At 31.3% G+C, this 27830-nt stretch overlaps 2 protein-coding genes across 17 annotated transcripts in view; both read right to left on the reverse strand.

The window, feature by feature from the left end:
• Window positions 1–1328: 1328 nt before the first annotated feature.
• On the reverse strand, window positions 1329–12314 carry LOC114933367 (uncharacterized). Its single transcript, XM_029305895.2, has 4 exons — window positions 10741–12314; window positions 10336–10523; window positions 7711–7920; window positions 1329–6863 (listed from the first exon to the last, which is right to left on the reverse strand). Exons 2-4 carry the CDS (start codon window positions 10447–10449, stop codon window positions 6777–6779), a joined length of 411 nt encoding a protein of 136 aa, XP_029161728.1. The 5' UTR covers window positions 10450–10523; window positions 10741–12314; the 3' UTR covers window positions 1329–6776.
• A 67-nt stretch (window positions 12315–12381) lies between these two features.
• Window positions 12382–27830, reverse strand: part of LOC114933366 (uncharacterized) — a 47692-nt gene continuing 32243 nt past the window's right edge. For 14 of the 16 annotated variants that reach the window (XM_085481549.1, XM_085481550.1, XM_085481548.1 and 11 more), the window contains exons 4-10: window positions 25418–25713; window positions 25159–25326; window positions 23287–24372; window positions 22107–22315; window positions 21698–21835; window positions 20966–21212; window positions 12382–17221 (exon numbers count right to left, since the gene is read on the reverse strand). In XM_085481549.1, the coding sequence (XP_085337675.1) occupies window positions 17162–17221; window positions 20966–21212; window positions 21698–21835; window positions 22107–22315; window positions 23287–24372; window positions 25159–25326; window positions 25418–25713 (2204 nt within the window). In that variant the 3' untranslated portion in view covers window positions 12382–17161. The other 2 variants (XM_085481558.1, XM_085481557.1) reach the window with 2 other exon arrangements.

The following is a 27830-nucleotide window of genomic DNA, read 5'->3' on the forward strand; positions in this document are numbered from 1 at the left end:
GCACGTGTTTGTGATGCATTTGCACATATGTATGTATGTGTGTGTATCGCGCGCGTTTGTATATATGTAAGAATAATACAATTTTTTATTTCGTGTGCGCGTCATTGTTTCTTCAGTAACACAATAAACATACTATATAAATTATTGTAATAGTGTAGTAGTTAATGATTATTATTGTTGACCTCACTTGCATTCTTTTTTTATAAAAATTTTTAAAAATCCGACAAATAATTATATGTTGTTAAAATTATGATCCTGAATAAAGAATTTAACTATATCTTTCATTGTTTATTAAAAGTTAACAAAATAAAGTTGATGGTGTAAACATGTGTGTTAAATACGATTTTCCGATATATAAATATTACAATCTTTTTTTTGCGTTACTAGTAAGTTATAGAATAAATGCCAGACGTAAAGTCAACATTACGAATCTCTGATCTATAAATAAGTTTCTTCAACTTGTTTAGAAAAATTGATTTTTCTCAAATCTGACTTTACGTCATTTGCATATTTTTTATCATATTTCACTTTACATTCGAAATTGTTTCTATATTTATGTCTCATTATTATGTCTTGATTTTTTATCGAAATATATAATTCATTGTTCATTTACAGTCAATCTGTCAGTTTGTTTATCAGTTTTAAAGACAATCATTTAAATTTTAAATGATTATATATTTTGGAGAAATTTATTTATATGAATTTATTAATATTATATGCAATAGAAAAAATAATAGTATGAAATTTTTGCGAAAAAGGTGTTGTTATCAAAGAAATATTTTATTTATACTAAAATTTATTAGCAATTAGTTAATTGCTACAGATAAACATTTTATGAAATAGAGAATTAGATATACATTTTATGTATGAAGAAAATATTATAGTCAGATCGATCACACACAAAAGAGATGGTGTAATTTTTTTATCAATGTATTTACTTAAAATTTTACTACAAATAATATGTACATACATACATAATGTAAAATTTACGCTCAATAAAGCTCAGATTATGGAATTCAATACTCGTTATTTCAAATATGCTTTACTTTATTAATAATATTACTTCACATATGCTTTACTTTATTTATTCTTTAATAAATACATAATATATAATATATAATAAGAGCTTAATAAATAATAATATTAATAGCCCAAATTTTTTAAAAATTATATAGGGTCTTGGAAAAAACTTACAATATGTTTAAAATCAAGGTCATTGGAAGAATATAGTTTTTTCTAAAGATATTTCTCTCTTTTTCTTTTGCGACACAGATGACAAGCATTTGATGGGAATAGCGAAGCGAAATGTGTTGTCAGTAACAGAGCCGTTTATCAATTATGATACAAGTTTATTGAATCACTGCTTGCGCGAATTAACAATGACAATAGGTCTCCTTTTCTAACAGTTTCTATATACATATATATTTATGCACATATATATATGTATGTATGTATATATATGTACATACATTTATATATATCTGTGTGTGTATGTGTTATGTATATGATGCGCGCATGTTTGTGTGTCGCATGTTTTCCAAGGTACCAAAATTTCTTCCACATCATTCATTTTAAATATTCGCAAGTCTTCGATATAATGATGATACGGCGATAACAATAATGATAATAATAATAATAATTCAAGTAATTAATAATAATCGTAATAGTAGCAGTAGTACAATATAGTAATAGTAATAATAATAATAATAATAATAATAATAGTAATAATAATAATAATAATAATAATAATAATAATAATAATAATAATAATAATAATAATAATAATAATAATAATAGAAATAATAATATAATAACGGGGTGGAGGGAATATGCGCGCCAAAACTGCGATAATATATTAAGAGTTAACAAGAATAAAATATACATGCAATCTCTCATATATGTATACATACAATATGTATATACATATCATGATATGGCATTATAAATTGCTTTATTTATCAATCTTTTCATTTGATAAATAAAGCTATACAAATCAATTTTTCTTTACCTAATGATGTAATTTTGATGATAAAAACGACTTCCGCTTTTCTTTTTTTATTATTCTAATCTCTCTCTGTTCTTATTAATATTCTGCCAATAATATTACGAATAATTTTCTATAGCTTTTCTTTGGTATTAATTAATTAATCGTGTACATACATATATACGTATTTATATACGTGTATATATGTACACAATACATATGACCCCGTAATGGCGAATGTGCGTATACGATAATAACTATAATATCTATACGAATGCACCTCGTGATAAAAAATTCACGTTGGTCCTTCTCTTAAGCCGGAACATTCAACATATTTCTTCTTCCGGTTTCTTCTTCTATATGTGACCCTGCCTCTTTAAAGTTAGGATACTCACATGCGTTTCTAGTTAAGCTGGGTTTACATTTGACATTTTTGACACTCCTCTCTTATTTTAACACCCTTTTATTATATGATATCGGAGAGAAATTTTTCGATATATAAATATTACAATCTTTTTTGCGTTACTAGCAAGTTATAGAATAAATGCCAGACGTAAAGTCAACATTACGAATCTCTGGCCTATAAACAAGTCCCTTCAACTTGTTTAGAAAAATTGTACGCCTTGATGACAAAGAAGAATAATAACAATGGTTTTTACATTATTCACATTTTCTTAATGCAGATAGCGTCAAAAATATCGTCTTCTTTGATCGAATATTTCATGTTATCTATGAGTCATTTCGAATCACGTGCTCGCGCTCGAATCAGGATTTTCGGATTTAGAGTATAATTAAAAACGAATTTATTTCGACTATTTATGTCGCCATCATCATATATCATATTTATTTTCGCGGAAGTACTAGCTATATGTCATTGGCACTGTCAAAGCACAATATATATAGGAAGCTTAGTTTTGCCATGTAAAGAAGAATAAAAACCTTCAGAGCTGAAAGGTGATTTCGACTCTTGGTGCTTTATGCTTCTCGATTAAATTTGCATTGAGAGCGCGAGAACGGTATTGCAAAGATTAGACAAATTCTGCGCAATCGACGCTTTTACACGATTATTTACAAATTTATTTATATATAGAGATATGACACACTATGCCCTCGAGGCTAGGAAATTGCGATTGCTCGAGCGCAGAAAGGCCGATCAATTTCGTCGGAAAATCATGGAAGAGAAAATGTAGGATACGCGAGATAATTATCGCGTTTGCATATTTTCGTAAAGTATAATTTTTTTACTATATACAATATAATCACGAATTTAATTCCGAGACGTCTAAGGGATCTCGTTGAAAACGAAATTGTATTCGCGACCTTTTGATGTTTGAGAGATATTTCTATAAGTCATGTTTATATACATATTTACGCATTGTATGCCGAGATTGCGCGATTTTGCATCTCGATGAATGATGTTATCACGATATGTAACTCTGCGATTAATCGTGATATGAATCATGCGCGTTCCAACGATAATATATATTTTTCTTAGACGCACAAAATGTGAAGAAAAAATTAAACAAAAACAATGTCAACTTTTTGCGCGTCGATGATTCGGAACGTATATAATTTCTCATCCATCGAAAGCGAAAGCCATATATCTAGTGTGATTTTTTTCAACTGGCGTGTGTGCGTGACATGACACATTGGATTTACATATTATTTTACTAGCCGCTCGTCGGAGAAAGCGAAAAACGGTGATGAATTCAAATCTCAGCCGTCGCAATATTCAACAATAATTGTAATTGTAATTGTAATTCCGCAAAATTGACAAAGTACAAATTAAAAAAGTATATACTCTGTTTCTATTTCATAATTTTATAAATTTCTGCATAATTTATTGCAATACGTACTATATATTACGATGCGCGTGTTACAAAAGCGCAAATCTATATAATCAATTAGAATCCTAACCTTTATATGGCGGCATTATGGCTACAATTACGATCATTATTAAAATACAATTGCTATTAACTTTGTTATATATAAGTACAAGAATTTTAATAACTCTTTAATCTTAGAGCATATGGAGGGAAAATATACTAGCCTAAAAGTGTTCCCAACATCTGTGCGAGAAAGATAGAGATTATACCTATTCGTCTTTTAGGAATGCGTTTTTTCTAAGCGACTGCTATACAGCTGTTATTTTTTTCTATCATAGACTTCTATATATTATTAAACTGCTAACTTCTTAAATTTCTTTTGTATAAAGTGTCAATACATTTTATGTACTAACGTGGTCTTTTCTGCGCATAAAAGTATTATTCTGCGCATGAACCTATACAGGGTGGTCTTGAAATAGTTGGTCAAAATCAGGGATTGGATTGGGCTTGTCATAAGAATGAAAAAAGTTCCCATAAACGTTAATCCAAAAACGCATTTTGAAGTATTGCCTCCGTGCCCTAACAATAATAATAAATTTTAATTGTGACAATAGATCACTCGATTAACCTACTTATTGAACACATTAATTAAAAAAGCACAAATTATAATAGGTACGATCAAAACTTTAAAAGTATTTATTCTTCGAAATTGATAATTAAATGAGCTGTAACTCTTGAAAGATGCGTTTTTGGACTAACGTTTATGGAAACTTTTTTCATTCTTATGACGAGCCCAATCCAATTCCTGATTTTGACCAACTATTTCAGGACCACCCTGTATAGTATATATACGTAACGTGTACTGTAGATACATGCACACACGCAAGCATATGAAATTCAGTCTGCATGTGTTAATACATATATATTCACTTACAATATAAAATCGTAGACACCTTAGAGCCAATTTTACCAACCTCGGTTGACTCTATAATTTTAAATCAACCTTTGTCTCTTTTTAAACTATATCTTTGTCTCTTTAAGTCTTTTTAAAGAACGTATCTGAAAAGAGACAAAGATATAATTAAACCGGAAGTTAAAGTTAACCGAGGTTGGTAAAATTGGCTCTTATACATAAGAAGTTAGTAGTCTAGTAATATATAGAAGTCTGTGGTCTCGATACATTTCTATTTTATTTTGCCTATACGTCTGTCAGTTTAGAGGACGAATAGGAATTTACTATATCTTTTTCTTTCGTACAGAATTTTTAGGGATACTCATAGAATTTATGTATATGGGAAAGGTATAATATATATATGTTCCATAAGCCGAAACTGTGTCCAACATAACTTTGGTTCGCTATGCGTATTCACTAATATAAATTATTAATGCATGTTCATAACCTATATGTCGTGTAGCACTTTAACTGAAGCGGGGAGCACACACTCTTGCATAAGCGCATAAGCATAAGAAATTCAATTGTTTGAATTTCTTATGCATACGTTTATAGACCAATCAAGATTATTATGCTTACGCTTATGCGCCTATGCAAAAGTGTGTGCTCCCCGCTTTAACCTAACTCGACACACATCCATGCACGTGTATAGATGAAAATGCACACTACAATGCACGTATACAACCTATAACAAATACAATCTCGCTTCGGTTTATACGTATTTCGAGGAAGAACAATAAAATGAGACAGAACCATAGTTTGTTGTCTTATTTTGAAACTGCGGGTCCCTTTCCCCTTCCATTATATAAGGATACTTTTATTTTTCAGAAAGTATATCCTATTCTCTCTCCATGTCTATATGCTCTAAGTCTTTAATGCTGCTTTAAATTGAATAGTGCCAGTTGTATATTAATTAAAAATCGACTTAGAAAGAGAAGAAATAATCGGTGAATTCTCAGACAAGTGGCTAACTTGTTGAAAAATTCCCGAATAAATACAATTCAACATATATATATATATATATATATATATATATATATATATATATATATATATATATATATCATCGCTATTACTGCGCTCGAGCCGATCGTCAAAAAAGAAAAGATTACGAAGAAGGATTTGTATTTGTGTACGCATATCGCGTGTATATCGGGCACAATATCGATCCATTCAAAGTAGGATTTGATCTACTCTTACAAGTAGTGTATTATACAATTATTAAAGTATTTGGTGTAAAAATATAGGATATATAATACACGGGCGTTGTGTGAGAGTACGTGGGATTTGTGCACTCTTCGTCAGTTTCCAAAAGATGATTTTTGTGTTTTCGATGTCTCCTTCTCGCGTTAATAACAAATTCGGAGTTTCATCGTTTTTTTTTTCTCAAAAATGTTTCTTCTCTCGAGTAACAACGTGCCAATTAAAAAGGATTTATGCGCCAAATTTTCAAACCGGAAATGCAAGACTATCGTAGGCAGAATATGAAATTCTATTTCCAGTGTATGTTATGTAAGTTTCTTGCAAGTGCATTGTCATTTAAACTCTCCTTAAACTATACATTGCTCTTTGCTTATTTATTTTTCTTTTCGACGCGCTTAAACCCTGTTTACTTTACAACATTTTGAAAGTAAATCCGTAGGTCCCCGCGATATCTCAAAAGGATGTTCGCTCTCGTTGCTCTCTTTATTTATTTATTTTTTCGTCTAATTAGCGATCGTTCGAAATTTGAATATGATCGCCTCAAAAATCCTCGCTGAAGTAATTCTTGAGTTTTCCGTTCGTATCGATCGATTCAAATATTCCTTTGTCGCAAATTGCTCGCGAAGCGCAAGCGACCGAGCAAGTTGCTCATGAAAGTCGTTTCCAGCGATTCTTAGTGCGATTGGCCATAACCCTCCGTGTCGCGTTCTTTGTCGAAATTTTGGCTCGATGGCGATCCAAGATGATCGCAATGTCGCCGGTTTCAGGTCACGTCCACCACGAATCCGTGAACCCGATCATCGGCTGGCTGCTACGTCAGCAGTTTGAAGAACATCAAGGCTAGGGATATGTTGATAAAGAGTACTAGCATCACGAGTTGTTGTCGAGAGAACCAGTCCTGGAAATATACGGAATTTGTTATATAAATTTTTCTTCGTCTCAATTATGCGTCGTTTAGTAGTTTTGTTGCTGGTAGTCATAATATTTTGTAATTTTAATTACAATATATACATACATATATACTATATATATATTCTCACCATCCTCTTATGCATTGAGATATGTGTATTAAAGTACCCCGCATTAATTTTATGTAAAATTTTGGTTAAATTAGCTGATTTTTTCATATGTTATAGCTTTTGACCTGCTAAATAAAAAATATAAAAAGCAGATTTTATTAAGATTCATTTTTGTATAGAATTAGGATTTTATATAGGACAGCGGAATTTTTGAATTTATATGATCCTAGATAAAATTGAATCCTGATGAAATCAACTGGTTTTCTCATATATTGTAGTTTACGAGTTACTGAACAAAAATGTAATAAGCTCAAAGCTAAACAAGACAGTTACAATTAGTCAAACATGAAAAACACAGATTTTGCGAGTTGTTTGACTGGCTGTTCAATGAGGCTATTGCATCTTTTGTTCAGCAGCTCATAAGCTACAACATATGAAAAAACGAGCTGATTTAACCGAAATCCATTTCACATAAGATTAGTGCAAGGTACTTTTCATACTTATCTATCCTTTTTGGGTCTTTGTATGAAAAATGATTGTATAATCTTGTTGCGCAGTTTAGTGTGTTAGATTTTTAATCGAAATGCGCAGTCGTAGATCCGCAATAAACATATATTCTAGCAGAATATCATTTTGCTCTTTCGTTTTCCGCGCGATCGCTGCAAGGACGTCTTCATCAACGTAAACAATTTCGACAGCCATAGGGTAAGCTCGAAGGATACTCACTTTAACCTGAGGACTGACTAGATATAAAAGCGGATTGGCCCTGAGCCTCTCACTTTCGTCGATCTGTCTGCGAATCTCCTCTCTCCTCAGACTGCTCAAGATACTGACTTCTTCCCTCGACAATGGCGCTGTGGCTGTGAGCTGGATCGGTTGCGCCACGTCCGGCAGTGACTTTTTTCGTTGCAGGGGCATTGCCGTTGTCGGCATCGCCTGCACAAAGGAAATAAAAAAAAACAAAGAGAGAGAGAGAGAGAGAGAGAGAGAGAGAGAGAGAGAGAGAGAGAGAGAGAGAGAGAGAGAGAGAGAGAAAGGGAGAGGGGGAGAAAGAAAGAGATAGACTTTGAAACAACAAGAGAGAGCGATTATATACTTATCAACACTATATATATACATTAGTACAATATATGTATCGTAAGGGGATACGGAGGAAAGAGAAAATGGATGTATAATCAGGCAATAGAGATAATAATTATATAGAGTACATTACTATTTTGATAGGACGGAGGTATATAATGTCAAGTGAACTCGATCATCTTTGAGGAAGATTTAATTAATTTGATCAAACGTATATATTCAAGAGATTTTAACGCATTCAAGGTTCGGTTTCGTGAACATATATAAGATGCTTTGCAATTTGTTAATATTGTTGATTAAATTATATTAATGTAAGTTTTTAGAAAGGACAGATCAATTTTAAATAAAATTGTGTCCACAAATTGACTATAATTATCAACAAATATATATATGTATATATAATTTCTTTACTTTTCGAAGCTTTTTTATTGTATATCAGAGCTATCTCTCTATCTCTTTGTACATATTATTATCTTTATATACACACATACACGCAAACATCCGCACACTCATACACATTGTATATAATTAAGCAATTACAAGCGAATACTTTTTCTTTGCATTTTTGTTATTTTACTCGTGTTTAATATCAAAAATTTTGTTTTATATTGTTTTATAAAGTTATCAGTTTCATTTTCAATTACTATTCATCCAGACAGCAGAAGATTTCTATTTAATTCACATAAAATAATTAATTGTGCAATTACAATTTGTTTAATAGTTTTTGATATTATTCTATACCGGGTTCAAAATAAAGCGTTACGAATTTTTATTTCCAAAAATAGTTTTTAGAAAATGTTTGAAATAAAAAGTTGTATAGCTACAAGATATTTTACATTTTATGTCAAAAAATTGTTAATTTAAAATTTATAATTCAAAAAATACTTAAAAGAAAAAATATTTTATTATAGTGCTTTGAAAAGTTCTCAAGAAAAGTTACAAGAATATGCAATAGAAAATAGGAAATTTTATTTAAAAAATTGAAGGTGATCTTTATGTGACCTTTAAACTACTATTCAAGATCAAATCATTGTTACCATCCTACATATGTATCCCTTGAAGCCATACAACTTTTATTTGAAACATTTTTCTTGAGAAACAATATTTTTGGAGATAAAAATTTGTAACGCTTTATTTTGAACATATTAATCTGGATTAGTAGTCTGGCAAAATTTTTCATAAAACTGTTACAGGATAGTGTTAGTTAAAGAATTTTGTAGAAATGCTTGTCTTTTATTAATTCAATATTTCAATATTGAATGCAACGGCTGGCAAGGAGAAAAATACCAGACATGAACAAAAAAGAGAATCTATTCAAAAAGGGCTATTTCAAATTTAAGGGTCAAGGTTTTGAATTTCGAGTCTTGTGGTGAACCACGGAATTTAATTTCTGTCAAAGCGATTCATTGTATCAATTTTAGAAAAATGCTTTTTTTAACTTATTGTTAGTACATACTAGATAATTTGTATAAATCATTTTTCGAGACACAAAGAAACGAAAGAAGACATCTGTTACTATTTTTTTAAAAGCAACTAAATAACAAAAAAAAAATGATACTAATTCTTCTATGACTGAAAAAATATTATATATTGCCTTTATTTTAGAAGAAAAAGGCATATATTATTATTATTATTATTATTATTATTATTATTATCACGATCATTTAATGAATATTTTGCTTAAGTTTTCGCATTTTCACGAGACATTCAAAATATGTTGTGCAATGGATATTTGGCAAAGTTCGCCAAAGATTGCATAATTGTATAGATGTTTCATCTTTCGTGATACTATACACAAAGTAATATTTAAATTGTGGTATATTTATAAGCTATGTAAAAAGCTTCTTGTTTCGCGTCGAATAATTTAGCATATTCATGCATTTTTGTCTCTTTTAAATAAATGCGCAATCTTCTTGTTAAGGACAGAATTAAACGCATTTTTCACGCGCCATATTTATATAATGTATATATTTATATAATGTAACCTATTTATTAAACTTCTTGACTGATTATTGCGCATCTTATTTGTATAAACTTTGGTTCCACACTTTGTCGAGCATATACGTTATCGCTAATTATAAGCATGAGATCGATTTCACTATAGTAACGAACAAATAATATATGTCTTTCCTGTTCGTTATCTTTTGTTTTTTTCATTCTTTCGTTGTTTTTTTCAAACCTTTTCGCGTTATTTACGCAATTGTTATTGTTGTTGTTGTTGTTTTCGTACAGTGATACGTATTATATATTATATAGATTTGTTTGGCATACCTCTACGGGAGGTGCAACAATCCAGGACTCTGAGGCTCGTCTAGCCATCAGAGCAGGACTGCATAGCAGTGCCTCCTCCTCTTCGTCAGGTTCGACCATATCCTTCCAAAACATGTTTGTTCTATCACAATAATTACTAAGCAGATATATCTTCAAGTTGCTTTAAAATCTTTCAGGATTTTAATCACCTACGGAGATGAGAATTACTGTCGTTTCTCGAGTGCAAATTTTTCTTTTCTAACTTGTCATTTGTTGTTAGGTAATATATGTATATACGCACACATACACACACGTATGTATGCATGTATGTATATAACGTATGGTTGATAAATATCTCTATACAGTGTGTATGTAGATTCGATAAACATATTATTTTACATATGTAATAATATTAAACAAGCTTACACAGTTTGTGCCGTTGCATTACATCATTCGACATGCTGTTCAATGACAAAATTCAAATAATTTTCGCGACTGCATCTATTCTCACGCACTGTGATTACGTTTCACAATTAGTCATTAAATTATAACATGTTGTCACACTTTCATATGTTGACGTGAAATTAAGTGGATGTTTCTCAGTAATCGAGAATCATCGAATTCGCGTTACATCTGAATTTATCCCGGAAGCAATAATAATAGCCAGCCCTGGCTTTTACGTTTACACTTGTCTCAACCTAAAGTGCTCTGCGCTGATTGACTCATTCGTAGACAAAATTCTTTCTCTCTTTCTCTTTCGCATTTATCATTTTCGTGACCATCATCTGTTTTCCAACCAGATTTTCAATCAGAGAAGAGGCACTAGAAAGAGGCTGGGTTGAATTTTTCAGATCCGCAGCTTCCTAGTAAGAAAGCCAGGCCGTAGACTAAATGGCCCTGGCTAGCACGACCGAAATAGAGCGATGCCCCACTATTTTCAAAATAACTTTGCCGAGCGTCGCGACGCTCGCGGAGATCTGCGTCAGGACAAATTGCCAGAGACAATCTTTGCGGTTTCGTTTCATTTATGAGCTTGTAAATTTTTCCGAATTATTCGAGGCTATTTTGAGGACGAATTTTTTTTAAGTTTAAGACACAGCACCTAGTTCAGCACAAAATGTACTATAAAAAATTTTTGAATTATAAGAGATGCAATGTGTTAATTGTCCGACCGCGTGCGAAAATTGCAAACAACGTCTGACTCATCTGTTTAGTATGCGAATAAATCCGGCGAGAATTTCAAGATTTTCTTACGAGCCAAGAAGAGGGGATCCGTCTCACTTATTTGCAAATTCTTTGTCTATCATTTATCACGTTGTGTAACTTGCTCGTAGTGTTATGCAGTTTTGTCAGCCACATTAAAAAAGAATAGACTGATAAATGCAACGCATTTAATTAGCCTCGTTAATCGCTATTATTCTCTTATCATATTGATTGTTAATATAACAATATTCTTTTTTTATAATAATATTAATTATATTCACTTAAAAAAGTTCTTTATATTTGATAAAATACGATAAACAAATAATTAAAGAAAGTACTAATAAAATATTATACATACTAATAAAATATTTTTGTGGAATATATACATGTTTACGTAAAGGTCACAAGTGAGAGAAGCTTAATAAAATTTGATTAATGATAACGAGAAAAATAATAATAATAACCTGAAGCATTTCATTATTTTTAATCATAAATTGCAATTTTCAGTTTTATTTGATTTAACTTTTCTCGATATTAATTTATTACTAATACATTTTCCTGATCTTTATATTACCTATATCTCCCTATATTTCCATAAAACTGTCACTCGACTATTACAATTGCGCATTTAAACGCAATTGAAAGTAAATTTTATATGTACAAAACGCACATACTTTAACTATCATTAATTGGTTTTTAACATTTAATATTTGTGTATATCGTGATTTTTTCACATTTTTATATATAAACTTTATGCGGTAAATATGGCTGGAGAAAGCGTATAATTAATATTTTCTTATAAAGTCTTCTATAGGAACTCTTCTATAAAAAAAAGTAACAATAAATAAAGATAGTAAAAGGAAGCTCGATATAATCCGTGCGATGCTGTTTAATCTGCCTTGAGCACACAATAAGTTCTTTTATACATAATATAGATAAATATATACATTTAATACATCGAGTTAATGTTTGCTATGTCGTTGTTTGGTGAACGGAAATTGATACAGTTTCTACATTCAACAAGATCAATCTTGTTCGAAATGTGATTTGAAAATTTACCGAATTATATGCATAACATCACATCTATTTCCACGTTTTTGTTTGACCTTTTCTACATACATTTATACGATTGCACATCTACATACAAATAATTATACATCTATATCTCAAATCAAAATATATGATTATACTCTATACTAAATACCTCGAAAAGCTCTTGTTACGTAGAATAAACTAATTATTAGAAAGATTGGCACTTAAGTATGCGAGAGAAAAATTTTATTGATTTCATATTGATAAAGAATATTTTGTTTCTCTCGTACTTTTTATTTTCAAACAATCGTGCGACTGAAACGATCGTGCCAAATTGAGATTCATAAGCGAATAATTTCTGAACACATGGAATGTAAATTAACAACTTGACTCAGAATCCAATTTTTGGTTCAATGATGTCGCATTTAGAATTGCATTTGTGTATTTATACAAATTATATATAAATCCTTTCTTGTCGTATTTCTTATGCAATCCTTGTATTATTGTCGAAACTATGATTTGTGATTTAACTTAAGGTTTTAATATATATATATATATATATATATATATATATATATTAAAAATTGTTAAATCGACCCTGTGTATAAAAATAGCGAGTATTCTTTTATAGCTTAATCAAAAATTTTGGAGTTATGTCTTGTTACTTGTTTGTTTGTCCCATCCTTAATTCGATTAGAAATTCGACATACCGATTGTAAAGGTTGCATAAAAATTAATCGTATTGTTGTAGGCTATTGTTGGCAAAATCGGTCAAAATGGGTGTGCTTTGCTCTTAATCTTATTATCGTAATTATTCACCATCTATGTGTATGTGTATATGTGCAACTTTAATATTTTTCATGTATAAAAAAATAGACCGCATAGAAATAAATTTGACACTTCAGGCGGTCGAGTAAATTTTCCTCTCTCCTCTTTTTTTTCTTTCTCTTTTCACGTTCTTCAAAATAATTTTTGCATTCTGTATGTATCTTTTGTCGTGTTAAGGGGATGCCTTGTCTGTTTTATCAAGAAATATTTTTATTTAAGTACTTATTGGCTATACTGAATAAAAAGTCTTTTTCTAGAATTGTTCATAATAACAAATTTGAGCTTTTATATATGTATATACAAAAATCAAGAAAGTTAAATGATTGCAGTTTTCTTATCTGTTTTTTGTATTATATGTCATATTATGACCTAACTTAACTTAACCTAACCGATAAGAAAACTACAATTATTTAATTTTCTTGGTTTTTTATATACATATATAATAGCCCAGATTTGTTATTATGAATACTTTAATTCTAGAAAAAAATTTTTTATTCTGTACAGGAAATAAATAGTTAAATGAAAATAATATTCGATAAAACAGACAGAATCAGGATCCCCTTTACATGGACGGCAAATTATATCGTATGATTCGTATAGATATGTCTGCGCGACGTACGATGAAATTAGTGCTACATACAATATAACACGTAGCAGCAATTAGTGATTAGCATCATAGATTTAATCAAGATTGCTTGTTCGCTTTCTATCGAATGAGTCCTATTCCGTTGCAATTTTTATTTTATTTCAACAAGTCCCTGTGTGTTAATGTATAGACTCACGATAAGCATGCGTTAGGGAAAAAGAACGTCTCAAATCAGAAAGAAGGAAAAGCAAAAGTGGCGTGGAGGTGATGAATAATTAGAGAGTCTTTCGCAAAGCGGTCATCTAAATTCTGCTCTGATCTCTTGACATGTAGTATATAATAATAAGAAATGTAACTAATAAGTAATTAGTTTCTATATAGTATAATATAAATAATTAGTTTATATATAGTAGCAATAATAATTTGTAATAAGTCAGCTAAGCCATTCAGATTGAGGATTTGAACATGGATGGTATTTTACTAGGAACTAAAAACAGAGATAATTATATTAAATATCTGAAAATATGTATATATACAGAGATTAAGCCCGAGAGGGTCGATTGAATAATCTAAACAAAAATAATGCAGGAAAAATAATAGGTAAGTAGACAGATAGCGATAAGGTTCGAAAGAAGGGTTGAAAGAGGTTCAACATTTAGTCAAAAAGAGTTAAAGTAAAATCGAAAAGCAAAAAAATGGTCCCCGCCTCCACGCCACGTGTTAAGCTTACCTTCTAAACTTTGTTAATTAATTCAATGGACATGACATTGTGCGCTGACTTTATCTTATTGCTAAATCTGCGTATATATATATATATATATATATATATATATGTTGGCACATGTGCATATTTAATCAATGCAGAGTTATATTTGCAAAAAACAAAAATTGTATGCAATGTAGAAAAGTTGTAGATGGGATTCTATATAGTTCCTTTTTTAGTTACTTTAGCACATGTCGTTCGAATTTATAAGATCTGCGTAAATATTTATACGCATATTTACATATAGTACATATATTGTACATACAGAAAGATATATATGTATCCTTCGTTTATGCTTGTAAATAGTTGTATATGCTTTTGTATCCTCCTCCACTCTCTTTCTCTCTCTCTCTCACTCCATTGTACAAATTTATAATTTTTTAACTTATAATTCAACCTATCCAACGAGAAAAATAAATCAAAAGATATTAAACTGCTTCTTTTTGTTGAAAAATGTTATATATATACACAGGATGTTTCAGGAAGAATGGTCAACATTCTAAAACTTGATTATACATACATATTATTATAAGCAAAAAAGCTTATATAATCATGTGTTCTATTTTGACATACATTTATAAAGTTATAAAAGATAGAGTTAGAAAGATACAACATGTTCCATCTTAAAAACAAATACATTTATAAACTTAGTAGAATCAAATGTTGTAAAACAATTAAATTTTTGTTATTTTCTGTTATCATGATTACGAATGTAAACATTAGGCTACATTTTTCAAGTCCTGTGTTAGTTTGAAATTTTTTATTTCTGCTAATTGAAATACCTTGTATTCATTTATGCCAACATTATTATTAATTAATTGAAATTATTGCTCATTAATTATTATTAGTTGTTCAAGTTTATTGTAAGCTTAAAATTTAATGTAATTTTTCAAAGAATTTGTTTATATTAAGTTTATAAATGTATTTGTTGTAAAGACACAGAATAGAACACATGTTTATATAAACTTTTTTCCTTAAAATGGTATATACAATCTAGAATGCTGACTATTTCTTCTGAAACACCCTGTATATTAATATTGTTCATTGATTAATCTGTCGGTAATCATGCATGTTACAATAAAACATGTTATACGCGCACTATAAATTGTATTTCGAATAGATTCAATAAAGCAATATTATTATCGTTAATCTACATCAAACATATTTTGCAAAATTTACAGACTTCAAAAAAATGATTTTTTTTCAATAATAATTTTTATAATTCCTTGTTTCAATTAAGACAAAGTACACGCAATTTAAGGAATCTCAAAAATTTTTAAATATATTATATAGCTCTTTTTTCGGTTATATTTTGATCATCAATTTAATCTTAATTAATTCACGCTCTCTTTATAATAATAATAATAATTGTTGTAGCAAATTAAACGGTGTAATACTGTAATGTATTGTGTTCTTGCATTTTAAAACTTAATTTAATGTTAACTTAATAGGTACTTACTAAGTACGTATATAATAGGTACTTAATAAGTTTAATGTGCAACGATAAATATTTGAATTGTTGTCGTTTATATGTAGATACATTCTATCATTAAATTGAAACGAAATTGTGCGAGTTTGTTTTAAGATTAATATCGATAATCAAACTGACAATAGCTATAGATTATTTGTACGAGTAGACAACGAATCTTATTATATTATTAGATTCATAATGTTTCCATAGAAAAATAATTTGTCTTTCACAAATACATATATGCATCGTTGCTCGTTTCGAATGCTTATTTTAATCAAAGTTTTTCATCGATGAATGTCTTTATTATTCGGCATTGCGACAAAGTTAGGAGCTAATAGCAATTTACACAGGTACAAGTACTTTCCCGTTTCTCATAGTGTTGTGAAAATTTGGTAGCATGAAAAACGTGATCGTTATGAGAATATTTATTTTCCCATTTTTTTCATATAAGGCCCCTTTCTAAAAATCTGTCTTACGCCAACTTAATTATGCGAAAATATAACGAGTTTATCAAAAAACAAACAAGTTGATTCTGCGCATATATTTGTGCATGCGACAACTCTGCATATAATTAATCATTTGAATTTTAATTACATTTAAGCTCCACAAGCTCACACGCTTGTTAATTAAGACAACATTGTATGAAGTATTCGTAAATTTATAGAAAAATATCGACTCCAAAAAACGAGGCGGTCGCATCGAAGATGCGAGTATTCAAAATTGTCTCAAGATGGAGGTCAATTGTCGGAATTCTCTAATTTTTTGATGCTGAATTTATTCAATACTGATCGGGTTGTATCGGGCGGAAACGGCGGACCGAAATCATATTGCAATTTTCAGCCGATTTGACTCGCGGCGTGTGAGCGAGTCTCTCTGAAGCTTTCTCCTTGTTTTGTATGTGTATGTATGTAGGTGTATGAGTGTGTGTTATTTTTTTCTGTGGATACATATTTTATACTTATACTTATAGGGTTGCGCGGCCCTTTGACGTTGCGGTGAAGGCGGGGACAGTCCGGCCTGCTTCCTGGGATGGCATGCACAAAACACAGCACAAAACGCCACACAGTTACACAAAAAGACAAACAGAGACAGAGAGAAGAAAAGATACAAATAGATAAGGCTAGATAAAAAAAAGATGAGTATTGAGAAAAATTTAAATATAAAAAAAGAGGAAAAAAGAGGGAGAACGTGGTGGTGCGTCAAAAATGCAGGCGAGAGAGAGAGAGAGAGAGAAAAGTGTGTCCAAAAGAAATTTATTTTATATATTAAAGAGAAAAAATATGGGCAAAAAGAATAATTATACTCGAAATATGAAAATGGTGCCAGTATTCTGTGTTTTCATTCATGTCGCAGCAGAGGAATGTTGCATTCGCAATCAATTCGAAATAATTCGAATTAATGTAATATATTTCATAATTCGAATATAATTCAACGTTATTTTTATTTGTTATGGACATTAACAATATATGCTTGTATTATTATTATTTAAAACTGTCGGAAATTATTAGTTATATGATTTATGCGTGGCGGTCATATATGTATAATTATTTATTTATCAAAAAATCTCCATAATGTGCGATATAGTGAGAAAAATACTTAAAAGAATTTTTAACTGATTTTAAAAAAGCGATTTTCTTATAGAAAAATTTTATTGATTCTATCAAGTTTGTCGTTTGCTATTTTCTCTGCTGCGAAGAAAAAATTTTAAATTTAATATTGTTTTTGCCACGTACGTAGAATCGTTGAAATATATAGTAATAAAAATTGTAATCTTGCTTAATTAACGCATAATGACTGTCGAAATTATTTTTCATGTTGATTTTGAAAAAACGTTTCATTTTATCTTGAATTCAGATTGAAGGGTACGCAAATTGTTTTACTAAATGCATTAATTTTTATAATTTGCGAAAAATCAGTTTAAGGAATTATTTTGCGTAAAAAAAAACGAAATTTGTAATTGTAAATAATAAATATCGCCTTTTTATCCAAGTGGGAAATAATTAATTTGTATTGAAAGAAAATCTGCAAAAATGCAGATAGTGTTTATAGTGTCGAGTATATCTTTACAAGTGTTAGTGCAACAGACGATTTAAAAATACAATGTGAATAATAATATATATATTTACACAAGATAAATATAAGTTAGTTAAATGCACAGCATGATGACGTCAATGTACGAAATGTAAAAACTTTTGCAAAAAATTTTTTTTCTAATATTTGTTTTTTGTTTATTAACATATAATATACTTATAGATCAGCATCGAAATGTCACATATGACTTAAATATTTTAATATATATGCGCGCGTGCGTGCGTGCGTGTGTGTGTGTGTGTGTGTGTATGTGTGTGTATGTGTGTGTATAGATACAGTATATTTGTAACATTTGTTTATGTAAATATCAAGACATTATTAGTGCGTAAGATAAATGTGTGGTGATATGTATGTGTAATACACGCGACAAGAGTTTGTGTACATAGTATTATACATGTATCGTGTGTACACACACGCATGCACGCACGCACGCAACACAAATACGCGCGTGTGCGCGTATTTGATATATATTCCGTTCAACGAGAGAACGTGCATCGGAATGGATAAGAATTCGTCCGTTTTGGGCAGTTTTTCGCATAAAACATATATAAATAGAAAAGGAATGCCTATTGTTCTCACATATACTAAGACTCTATAATGGGTTTGTTTTTATGGCTGCACTGATGAATTAATACACACTAGTGCAATAAATTAAAGAGATAAATATATTTTGTTTCACTCTAACTTATTGCACTAGTGTGTACTAGTTCATCAGTGCAGCAATAAAGAACAAACCCAATGTGAGTATTCTCGTCCGCCATTTTTCTTCCAACTGCATGAAAAGGTTAGGTTTCATAACTTTCATATATATTAATATGCATTGATTGTATTGTATGTATATACGCCTTTCGATCTCGCGATTAATCTAAAAATTAACTTTAAATCTCAATTCTGTTAAACTGAAAATAGGTGTTAATTGATTTTTTTATTATAGACATGTGTTCTTCTTAAACGCGCAACAGTAGAAAGTATCATATTTTTCGTAAATCAACATATCGTGTCTCCGTTTCATTGCACGTTTTTGAAGCAACACATATTTGAAACAATTTCAAGGATTAAAGGTATGTTATTTAAATAATACTTATCGCAAAAATAAGACAGTAAAGGTTATTGACGTTTGACATATAAAAACATACTTAACCTTTACATATTGTTGGAAGAAAAATGGCGGACGAGAATACCTACATTTATAGTGCTCTATAGATGTATATGCATAGTAGAAAGGCATACTGTATTTTATGCTCCTTGCGCTTTCTCTCACTTAAATAAGACAATACTCGAACGCATATAGTGAGAGGGATATAGACAAGGGGCACAGACTCCTTTCCTACGTGTATCCTAATCTACAAAATGTAATTTAAATCCTTAGTTTTATGACAAAAAGTTCCAAACTGCAGCGTATTTTTGACCTCTCACGCTGTTTTAAGCTCTAATTTCTAAATCTTGCTTAAGCAAGTTGGTCAATTCCCAACTTTTAAAGCTTATATAGAGTTTGAAGCTTAGAATCAATATAATTGTTCTCTTAAATCTTAAATTACCTTAAATCATCCTTTATAGACTAAGAATTACCGCCACTCTTTGACACTCGGTCTAGATATTATTATGTCTAGATAGTTGTCTCTTTGTTGCTTTCTGTTGTGAGACGTCTGTAGTTGTGAGTGGAGTCCTATATAAAGAGAGAGGCAATACTGACGTCGCGATTTTTGTTTAGCAAATCCTCTACCTAATTAAAGTAGCCATACTGAGACCGCAGTGAAGTTGGATTTGAATAGTAGTTCAATGGAATTGACGTATTTTGATATTTGGAGCTGACACTTAATGGTTAAGTTAAAAATGATTATTGTTACAAAAATAAACAGCGGTCTCAATATGCTGCTGGAGGTGGTAGTGGAGGTCTGGTGTTGCTTCTCTCTTTATATAGGACTCTAGTTGTAACTGTTTAAAAATATGTATGTGCGTTTACTTAGCTTTGGCCGACTAAAAAATAAGGTTATATTAGTCACATGTTGAAATAAATAAAAATAAGTAAATGAATAAACTGGAGAACCTATTTAACGAATGAATATATCTTAATATGTGAGTAATGTATAACCTTTATTTTTCAGTAAGCCAAACTGATCAAGTAAAGTAAGCCGCGCATGCGCAATTTCGAACAATTACAATAAAAAGCAATAGAGAAGTAACTACGATTTTCTTTTTCACTTCCTCTGGATACATTTTAACCTGTTATTTCTTTTCTATTTATATATGTTCTATTTTCGCTCATGGTATACCCGTCTCTCCCTTCATTGTTTATTTAACTATTGTCAGTGCCTGCAATAAATGGCACATTGGAAAAAATGTTGCATTAACAAAAATTCTATTCAAAAATGGACGAAACATACATAATTACAGGTTGAATGTATCAGAATTCCTTTTAATGCAACAAGTATCTTGTTTGCACAAACAATTGATTTTTTGAGAGTAAACCAATAATTCATTTGTTTCGTCCATTTTCGAACAGAATTTTGGTTAACGCAAGAAAATTTTTTTTCAGTGGACCAGCTCGAAGTATTGAATCGTTGCGTCGGTATCTCTCCCTATTTTGAATCCCATCCATAGACTGATGCACGTTCTCTCGTTGAACGGAATATATATATGTATAATATAGTCAAGAGCAAATGAGAAAAAGACTCACCTTCGGCACAATGCTCCCACCACCGCTCCCGGACGATCCGCGAGTCTGAGCCACGTAAAGGCTTTCGGTGCGTTTAGGCTGTCCAGGACTCGGCAAAATGTCTTGTCCAAGATTGCGATTTTTTATAAGAGCCCCCTCAAATTGGCTAGGAGTCGGTGCTGCGTACGTTGGCGTCGCAGCGCCACTGCCTACTACAGAACCGTTTAAAGGTGTACCCGCTCGCATCACGCTCGGGGCTCTCGTCGATCTATTCATTGTATAAAACGTCAAATTGTTTTAATGTATTGTAACAATATATATATATTTGTCAGAAATCACAAAAACCTCAAAGACTAAGAGCGAACCAATAATACGAATCGAACAAATGTGACTGTAACATTTTGTAACGTTTATATGTATGTTATCTATGTATATTGTATATAAATATACTACAATACATATATACGTTTAGTTTTATATTTATGTATAATAATTTATACGTTTATTATATATTATAATAAAAAAACAAAACTCACTTTTTTATTTTACAAATCAATATTTATGATTCGTACAAATTACTTGTTAAAAAAGCACAAAAATAAAAATTGTAGGTAACGCATTAGTAATGACAGAAATAGGTGCAAAAATGGAAATAATACAATGGGATGCGAAACGAGATATACATAATAAATTAAAAATTAAATTTCAATTTAACTATATTAGTATTAACGTATATGTGCATATGTTACGCACCTATCGAGCATATCGGAAGGTAGATTAGTTATGGTCTTATCGACGGATGGCTGTCTCGATCCAGTCAACCTGGAATGCGCTCTGGCATAACGATCTACAGAACTATCACGACTAGGTGGCCTCTTATAGTGATCCAGCCTATCAAGCGCACAACATAATGATCTTTTAACTTTCGCAACTTATTTAAATGTAATTATAATTTTACAGAGATCTAAGAAAGTTTTAAAATGTATAAAAAAGTTTTTTTTATTTTTTGGATATTTTTTTCAAGTATAATTTCAAAGGAGCCACAATGCTTCAACATTTTATATAGGATTTTTAAAATCTGAAAACTCTTTTAGATCTAAATACATACCTACATACACACAATTATATGTATATATATTGTTGCATAAAAAAAGTATCTTACCTATCGTTTAACGTTTGACCAATAGTGCCAGGTCGATCTTGAGGACTTAGAACTCTACTGTTTCTTCTTAAGCTCGTGGAGCTCGACGGTCTCGCTGCATCCCCCATACCATCAGGTTGATATTGCTGGGACATTTGTTGTTGCGAGTATATTGGTTGCGGATTATATTGATTCATCTGACCAGGCCCATATTGATAAGGTATTGACGTCTAGAATCAATTTCACGTAGCTTTAGCGGTCTCTCGCGAGAAACTGCTAATTGATTTCGATAACGGAACAAATACATATGAATGGACGTTGTTCATATTTAAAACTTTTTCAAAAAATTATAATATTTAGCATGCGTTTTATAGAATGTGTTTTTGAAATAAACGATACAAGGAATATTAGGAATAACTCACATTAGCTGTCCCAGCAATTAACAACATTAAAAATTAAATAAATAGACTGTCATCGTCAGAAATAATGTATTTGTTCCAATTCCCGATATATATATATATATATATATATATATATGTGTATGTGTGTGTGTGTGTGTGTGTGTGTGTTGTTAAAGATTCAAAATTCTACAGGCTTATCGAATTACAAGTATAACTTTATTGTATATTTGATTGAAAGGAACCTTGCAGTACTCACTGGAGCCAATAATTGTGTGTTCTTTTATTATATATTTAATTTAATAATTTTCAATTATATGTAACTAAAGTCTTAGAAAATATGTAAACTTGTGTTCGAGTTTAATCAACTATATATCACTGCAAACAGTATACATGTAAAAAAATTGTTGAACAATAGGTTATCTATAATCGTCAATAACAATTAATCATTAATTAATTATAATCAATTAATTAACAATCATTAATTAATTATTCCTATACACGATTAAACACATACAAAGTTTGCAAGTGAAATCAAACTCACGTGGAGAAACGCGTCGATTTGCTTATATATATATATATTACATATCAATAAAACTCTATATTGATTTATTCGAATGTTGTCAAATCGACAGTAAGGAGTCAAACTCTAAAAAGGGAAAAAAGGATCATTGGCGTTGACACACATAAGCATTCCTCGTAATCGCGTAAATCGCGATGTCGAAAGTTGCGCAAATGGCGACCAAGCATGAGAGAAATGAAAAGGGTAACGCGAAGGGCACAATTCGCGAGTTTAAAGTCACCTGCTGATTAGGGTAAGCCTGCAAATTTTGAAAGTTGTGCTGTCCGATAAATTGTTGTTGCTGCTGATAACCGGAGTATTGATCAACCTGTAGTGGATTAGTTGGATGATACTGCGACTGGTATGGACTGCCGTGGAGGAATTGGTTTTGCTGGCTATACTGATTCGGTTGATACTGATTCGGTATATTGTTTGGATATTGACTCGCCGAAGGTGGATTCGCCGACACATTTTGCGAGTATTGTTGATACGGATTCGGATCAGTCAGAGAGGTTTGCGCGCTTAGCTGGTTCATGGACGATTGATTCACCAGTGAAACATGCGGCACTTGATTCGGTATTTGATTTTGCATTGGCGGCAGCTGATTTTGCGGCAGCGATTTTACGCTAGTCCTACGTATTGACTGCATTACATTGCTAACGGTGGTGCTCGCCGCAGTCGGTATTGCCGTCGCCGTTGTCGTTGTCGTGATAGTCGTCGTTATCGCCGTCGACGTAGAATCGATAGTTTTAATCGGTGTGGCGCTGGGTTGGTCTACACTGGCCGTTTTATGCAGGATACTTTTACCAGGTAGAGAGTCCTGAGGCGGTGGTACGTACTTGGGTATCTCCCTATTTCGTAATCTTTCTAAACCCGGTTGTCGGAAATCCGGCGCAAATTGTCTCGCCGTTTGTTGCGCCAATTCCGAGTCCTCCCTAGCGTGTTCGGCGGCAATATCGGCTAATTCCGCTTTTCCTCGCGCCGTCGCCGTTCTGGAGATGGCAATGTCAGCTTTCTGCAAGGCAATCTTGCTTGCTCTCTGAGCGGCGCTTACCGCCGCCTCTATCCGTTCGCGAAACTTGGCGGATCTGATTATGAAAAGGTGCTTCTTTTTCTGGCTAGTGATGAGCAAATTGTTTTTGTATTTTCCCTCTTCTTTACTGCCGTCGCGAAATGTCGTAACACCGTAACCGTACTTGCGATTATTGAACCACTCGCCCTCATATCGCAGCCCGTCGCTTCTTTCGGATATGCCGAAGCCGGTTCTTTTGTCGTTCTTCCATTCACCCAGATACGTCTCGGTTACTGATGCGTCCATCTGTTCGTCCTGGAAATCGATGTCGTGCAATTATCATTTTACAGACTAATTTCAATTATTTTAAAATTATACTCAGTTATTTCTAAACTTATTTTAAAACTATGATTAATGTTAAATCCACATCTCTCTTTCTCTCCCCTCCTCCCTCTTCCTCCCCTCTTATCTATACAAAATGTTCAATTTAAATGTTAAATTATCCCTAAAAATTTTTGTATTCTTGCACAACAAAATGTTTCAAGTAAAAGTTGTTTGGTTTGAAAGACAGAAGATAGCGCTATTGACTTTTCTCTGGAGGGCGCTTTTCAAGGTCATTTGAAAATATTTATTTGTTTTTTTTTTTTAATGGAGTTACTATAATTTTTTATATGTAAATCGATTTCTCTTAATATTTACTATAAAATGTTATAAAGATATTATTGCCAAAAAATGAATAGTTTATGAAATGTGTATACTATACTAATTTATATAAACTATGAACATAATTTTACATAAAGTATGCAATATATATCTCATAAAATATTCATTTTTCGTTAATCTTACCTCAATACTTCACAACTAGCAGCTACATACTATTTCTTATAATCAACTATATGCTTTGTTTACGCCAATTAATTTTTTTTCATTACTTTATGCACAAAAGTATTGAAATAAGATCGTCGAAAAAATGAATTATTATAAGGAGTATTTCAGGACTGAAACTTATAAGGACGTTTAGAATCCCTTTAAGAGTAAAATTAAAATCCAATTGGAGTCTTGTCGAGTAACTGAAGGAATTGAGATAATCAAATGACCCACCTCGATGACAAAGGACGCATTACTGTCGGTGTGAACCGATGCCGAAGCTTGACTTTGCGAGCTCTCTGTTGACATCCACGATGCGGAGCTGGCGTTACTTCTAATACTGCCACCAGTACCACGCTTCTCCAAATCACCCGTACTCCTTTGCTTTCGTATCTTGAGACCCTGTATCGACAGAACATATCTTCTAGATAATGCTCCAATTTATGATAAGAATTTTGTGAATAATTGTCCATCATTCCGAGAGACTTCTTACTGAAAGAATGCCCTTCTTCAAAGACTTTTCGGTAAGACTCTTTCTTCGGGCGGGTGGATCGTCACTTCTAGCCTTTAGAACAAATCCTCCTCGACTATCGTCTACGCGACGGTCCCTTTTATCGGTGGGTTCCGGTGTTGGGGCGACCACCGGTCCACCGTCGGCACTTCTCAAGGATGTCAAGGATGCTCTTATTTGTTTCTGCGGTTTGTAGTGACTCGCCAAACCGAATGGTGCGCTCGCCCTTACTCCATATCCGTGCCGCATGCCGCGAAGCCATTGACCTTGATAAGTACCTACAACAGATCATCAATATAACGGAATAGAATCAATATAACGGAAGCATGTATATCCGTGTGGGATGTGTATATTCTACTGACATTCATAGTGAATCGTTTCTATTAGAATTGATAAAATTGTTTTAATTTGATGTAGGTACGTAATAAGTCTCTTCACGAGATTTGACATAACCTATCAATAATAATGTAATTGTAAGATGAGGCAGTATAAGTTTGTTTCATAGCAATAGAGACAATACTTTTATAAGTTTTAATCGACTTTAGTCGTTTAAACTTTAGAAGTTTTTCGCTTTTGTTCGACTTTTAGTCGAACAAAAGTGAAAAATAAGATGCGAAAAATTTGTTGCTATTCAGAAATTATACACTAGTCGGCATTACAACTGATGAATTTCCTACACTCGGCAATAAGACATATTGTTTTTGCCAAAACGTGATCATGTTTCGAAATGTCTTGCGTGAATCACGAGGCGAGCAGTTACGCGCACCCGCTCAGAAATGGAATGCATCAAATGGGTGTGTGAGTGTGTGCTTTTTCGGCGAATATGCGAATTCCGAATCGATGAAAAACTGCGAGAAAAGACCGAATGATGTTCATCCTGTTGAAATAAGAGTTGCAGCGTTACGGTAAATGAGAAAGAGAGAGAGAGAGAGAAAGAGAGAGAGGGAGAGTGTGAGGAAGAGGAAGAAGAAAGAGGGGGAGAGGGGAAAGAGAGACAGCATAATTCTGGAATACATTTATTACACATCGTTTCACATGCATAGGTGTGTGTGTGTGTATTATTATTTTAATTTTATTAAAATTAAATTTTATGGATGAATAAAAATTAGAATTGTATATGCATATCCAAGGGCGTTCGCAGAATTTTTTCCAGGGGGGGGCATCGTTTATATATTGTTAAAATATATACACTTTTTGGGGTAAAAGCTTTCTCACCGCGTCCGAATCGGATCAAGTAAATCGGTGCAAGTAAATCCCAACACGTTTATTCAAAGAAAGAGTAAATGCCAAATTTTTTGCTGATTCCAAATTCTAGGGGGGAAGGGGGATGTCCCATCTTGCCCCCCCTCCGGACGCCTTTGTGCATATCAATATAGGTAAAATCAAAGAATATAAAAAAATTTATTCATTGAAAATTAAACTTGAGAAATATAGAAAGATAATAAATAAGCCTTTAATTATAATTAAAAATAATATAATTGAATATAAATAATTAGATTTTTATATTGATATTTTTAAATAAATTATACAAGATATATTTTTTTATACAAATTATATTTTCTTTTCCATTTTTGCTGTATATAATAAAATCAACAATGGTTTCACTAGAATTAAAATTATCATAAATCATTCCAAAGCGTTCAATAGGTAAAAACTGAAAATTGTGTCATCACTTAATCTCGACCTATCAAGACCTATCAAGACTGTATCTACAGTCGATTCGAATGGACGAACAAAATCTACACGTTCTATTTCTGACAATTTTGTTAATATATTATATAAAAATTATTCGGTTGAAAAGACACAAGTGCCAGTTTATTCGAAACGTTTCGAACATATCATGATATATTATAAAGGTTTTTTAATATTCTAATTTAAAATTACTGTATATTATTGTGCATATTATTAATATACAATTGTGATTTTATTAAAATCATTTTATTTTAATCATTAATTTCATTAACGTTCGTTATAAGCCTCACGCTCATTTGAATACTATTTACACTGCAAGCTAATAATTGTGTTATATTGTAAGTATATAAAAGAATAAATTAATAAAATAGTAATAATGATAGAATATATAATATAACATTTATTGTGATAAAAAATGTATAAATTAATGATAGAATAATAATAGTATTTAGTATTTAAAGTTCTTTATTCATATTTATAAAAAGAAATTAAAATAAAAGTTAATTATTAATATTATTCAAAACATAATTAAAAGATAATATTAATTTTGGAGATTAAAGGTATAATAAATAAATTATTTTTTTGATTTAATAAATAAAATAATTAAATTAATGAAGTATAAATTACGTATTACATATGTATATTAATTTCTAGCATATCTGGTTAATATGTGCTTAATATGTGTCAACCTTTTACACACATA

This window comes from Nylanderia fulva, unplaced genomic scaffold, assembly GCF_048542155.1.
Source record: "Nylanderia fulva isolate GAGA-0341 unplaced genomic scaffold, ASM4854215v1 Scaffold180, whole genome shotgun sequence".
NCBI classification, from domain to species: domain Eukaryota; kingdom Metazoa; phylum Arthropoda; class Insecta; order Hymenoptera; family Formicidae; genus Nylanderia; species Nylanderia fulva.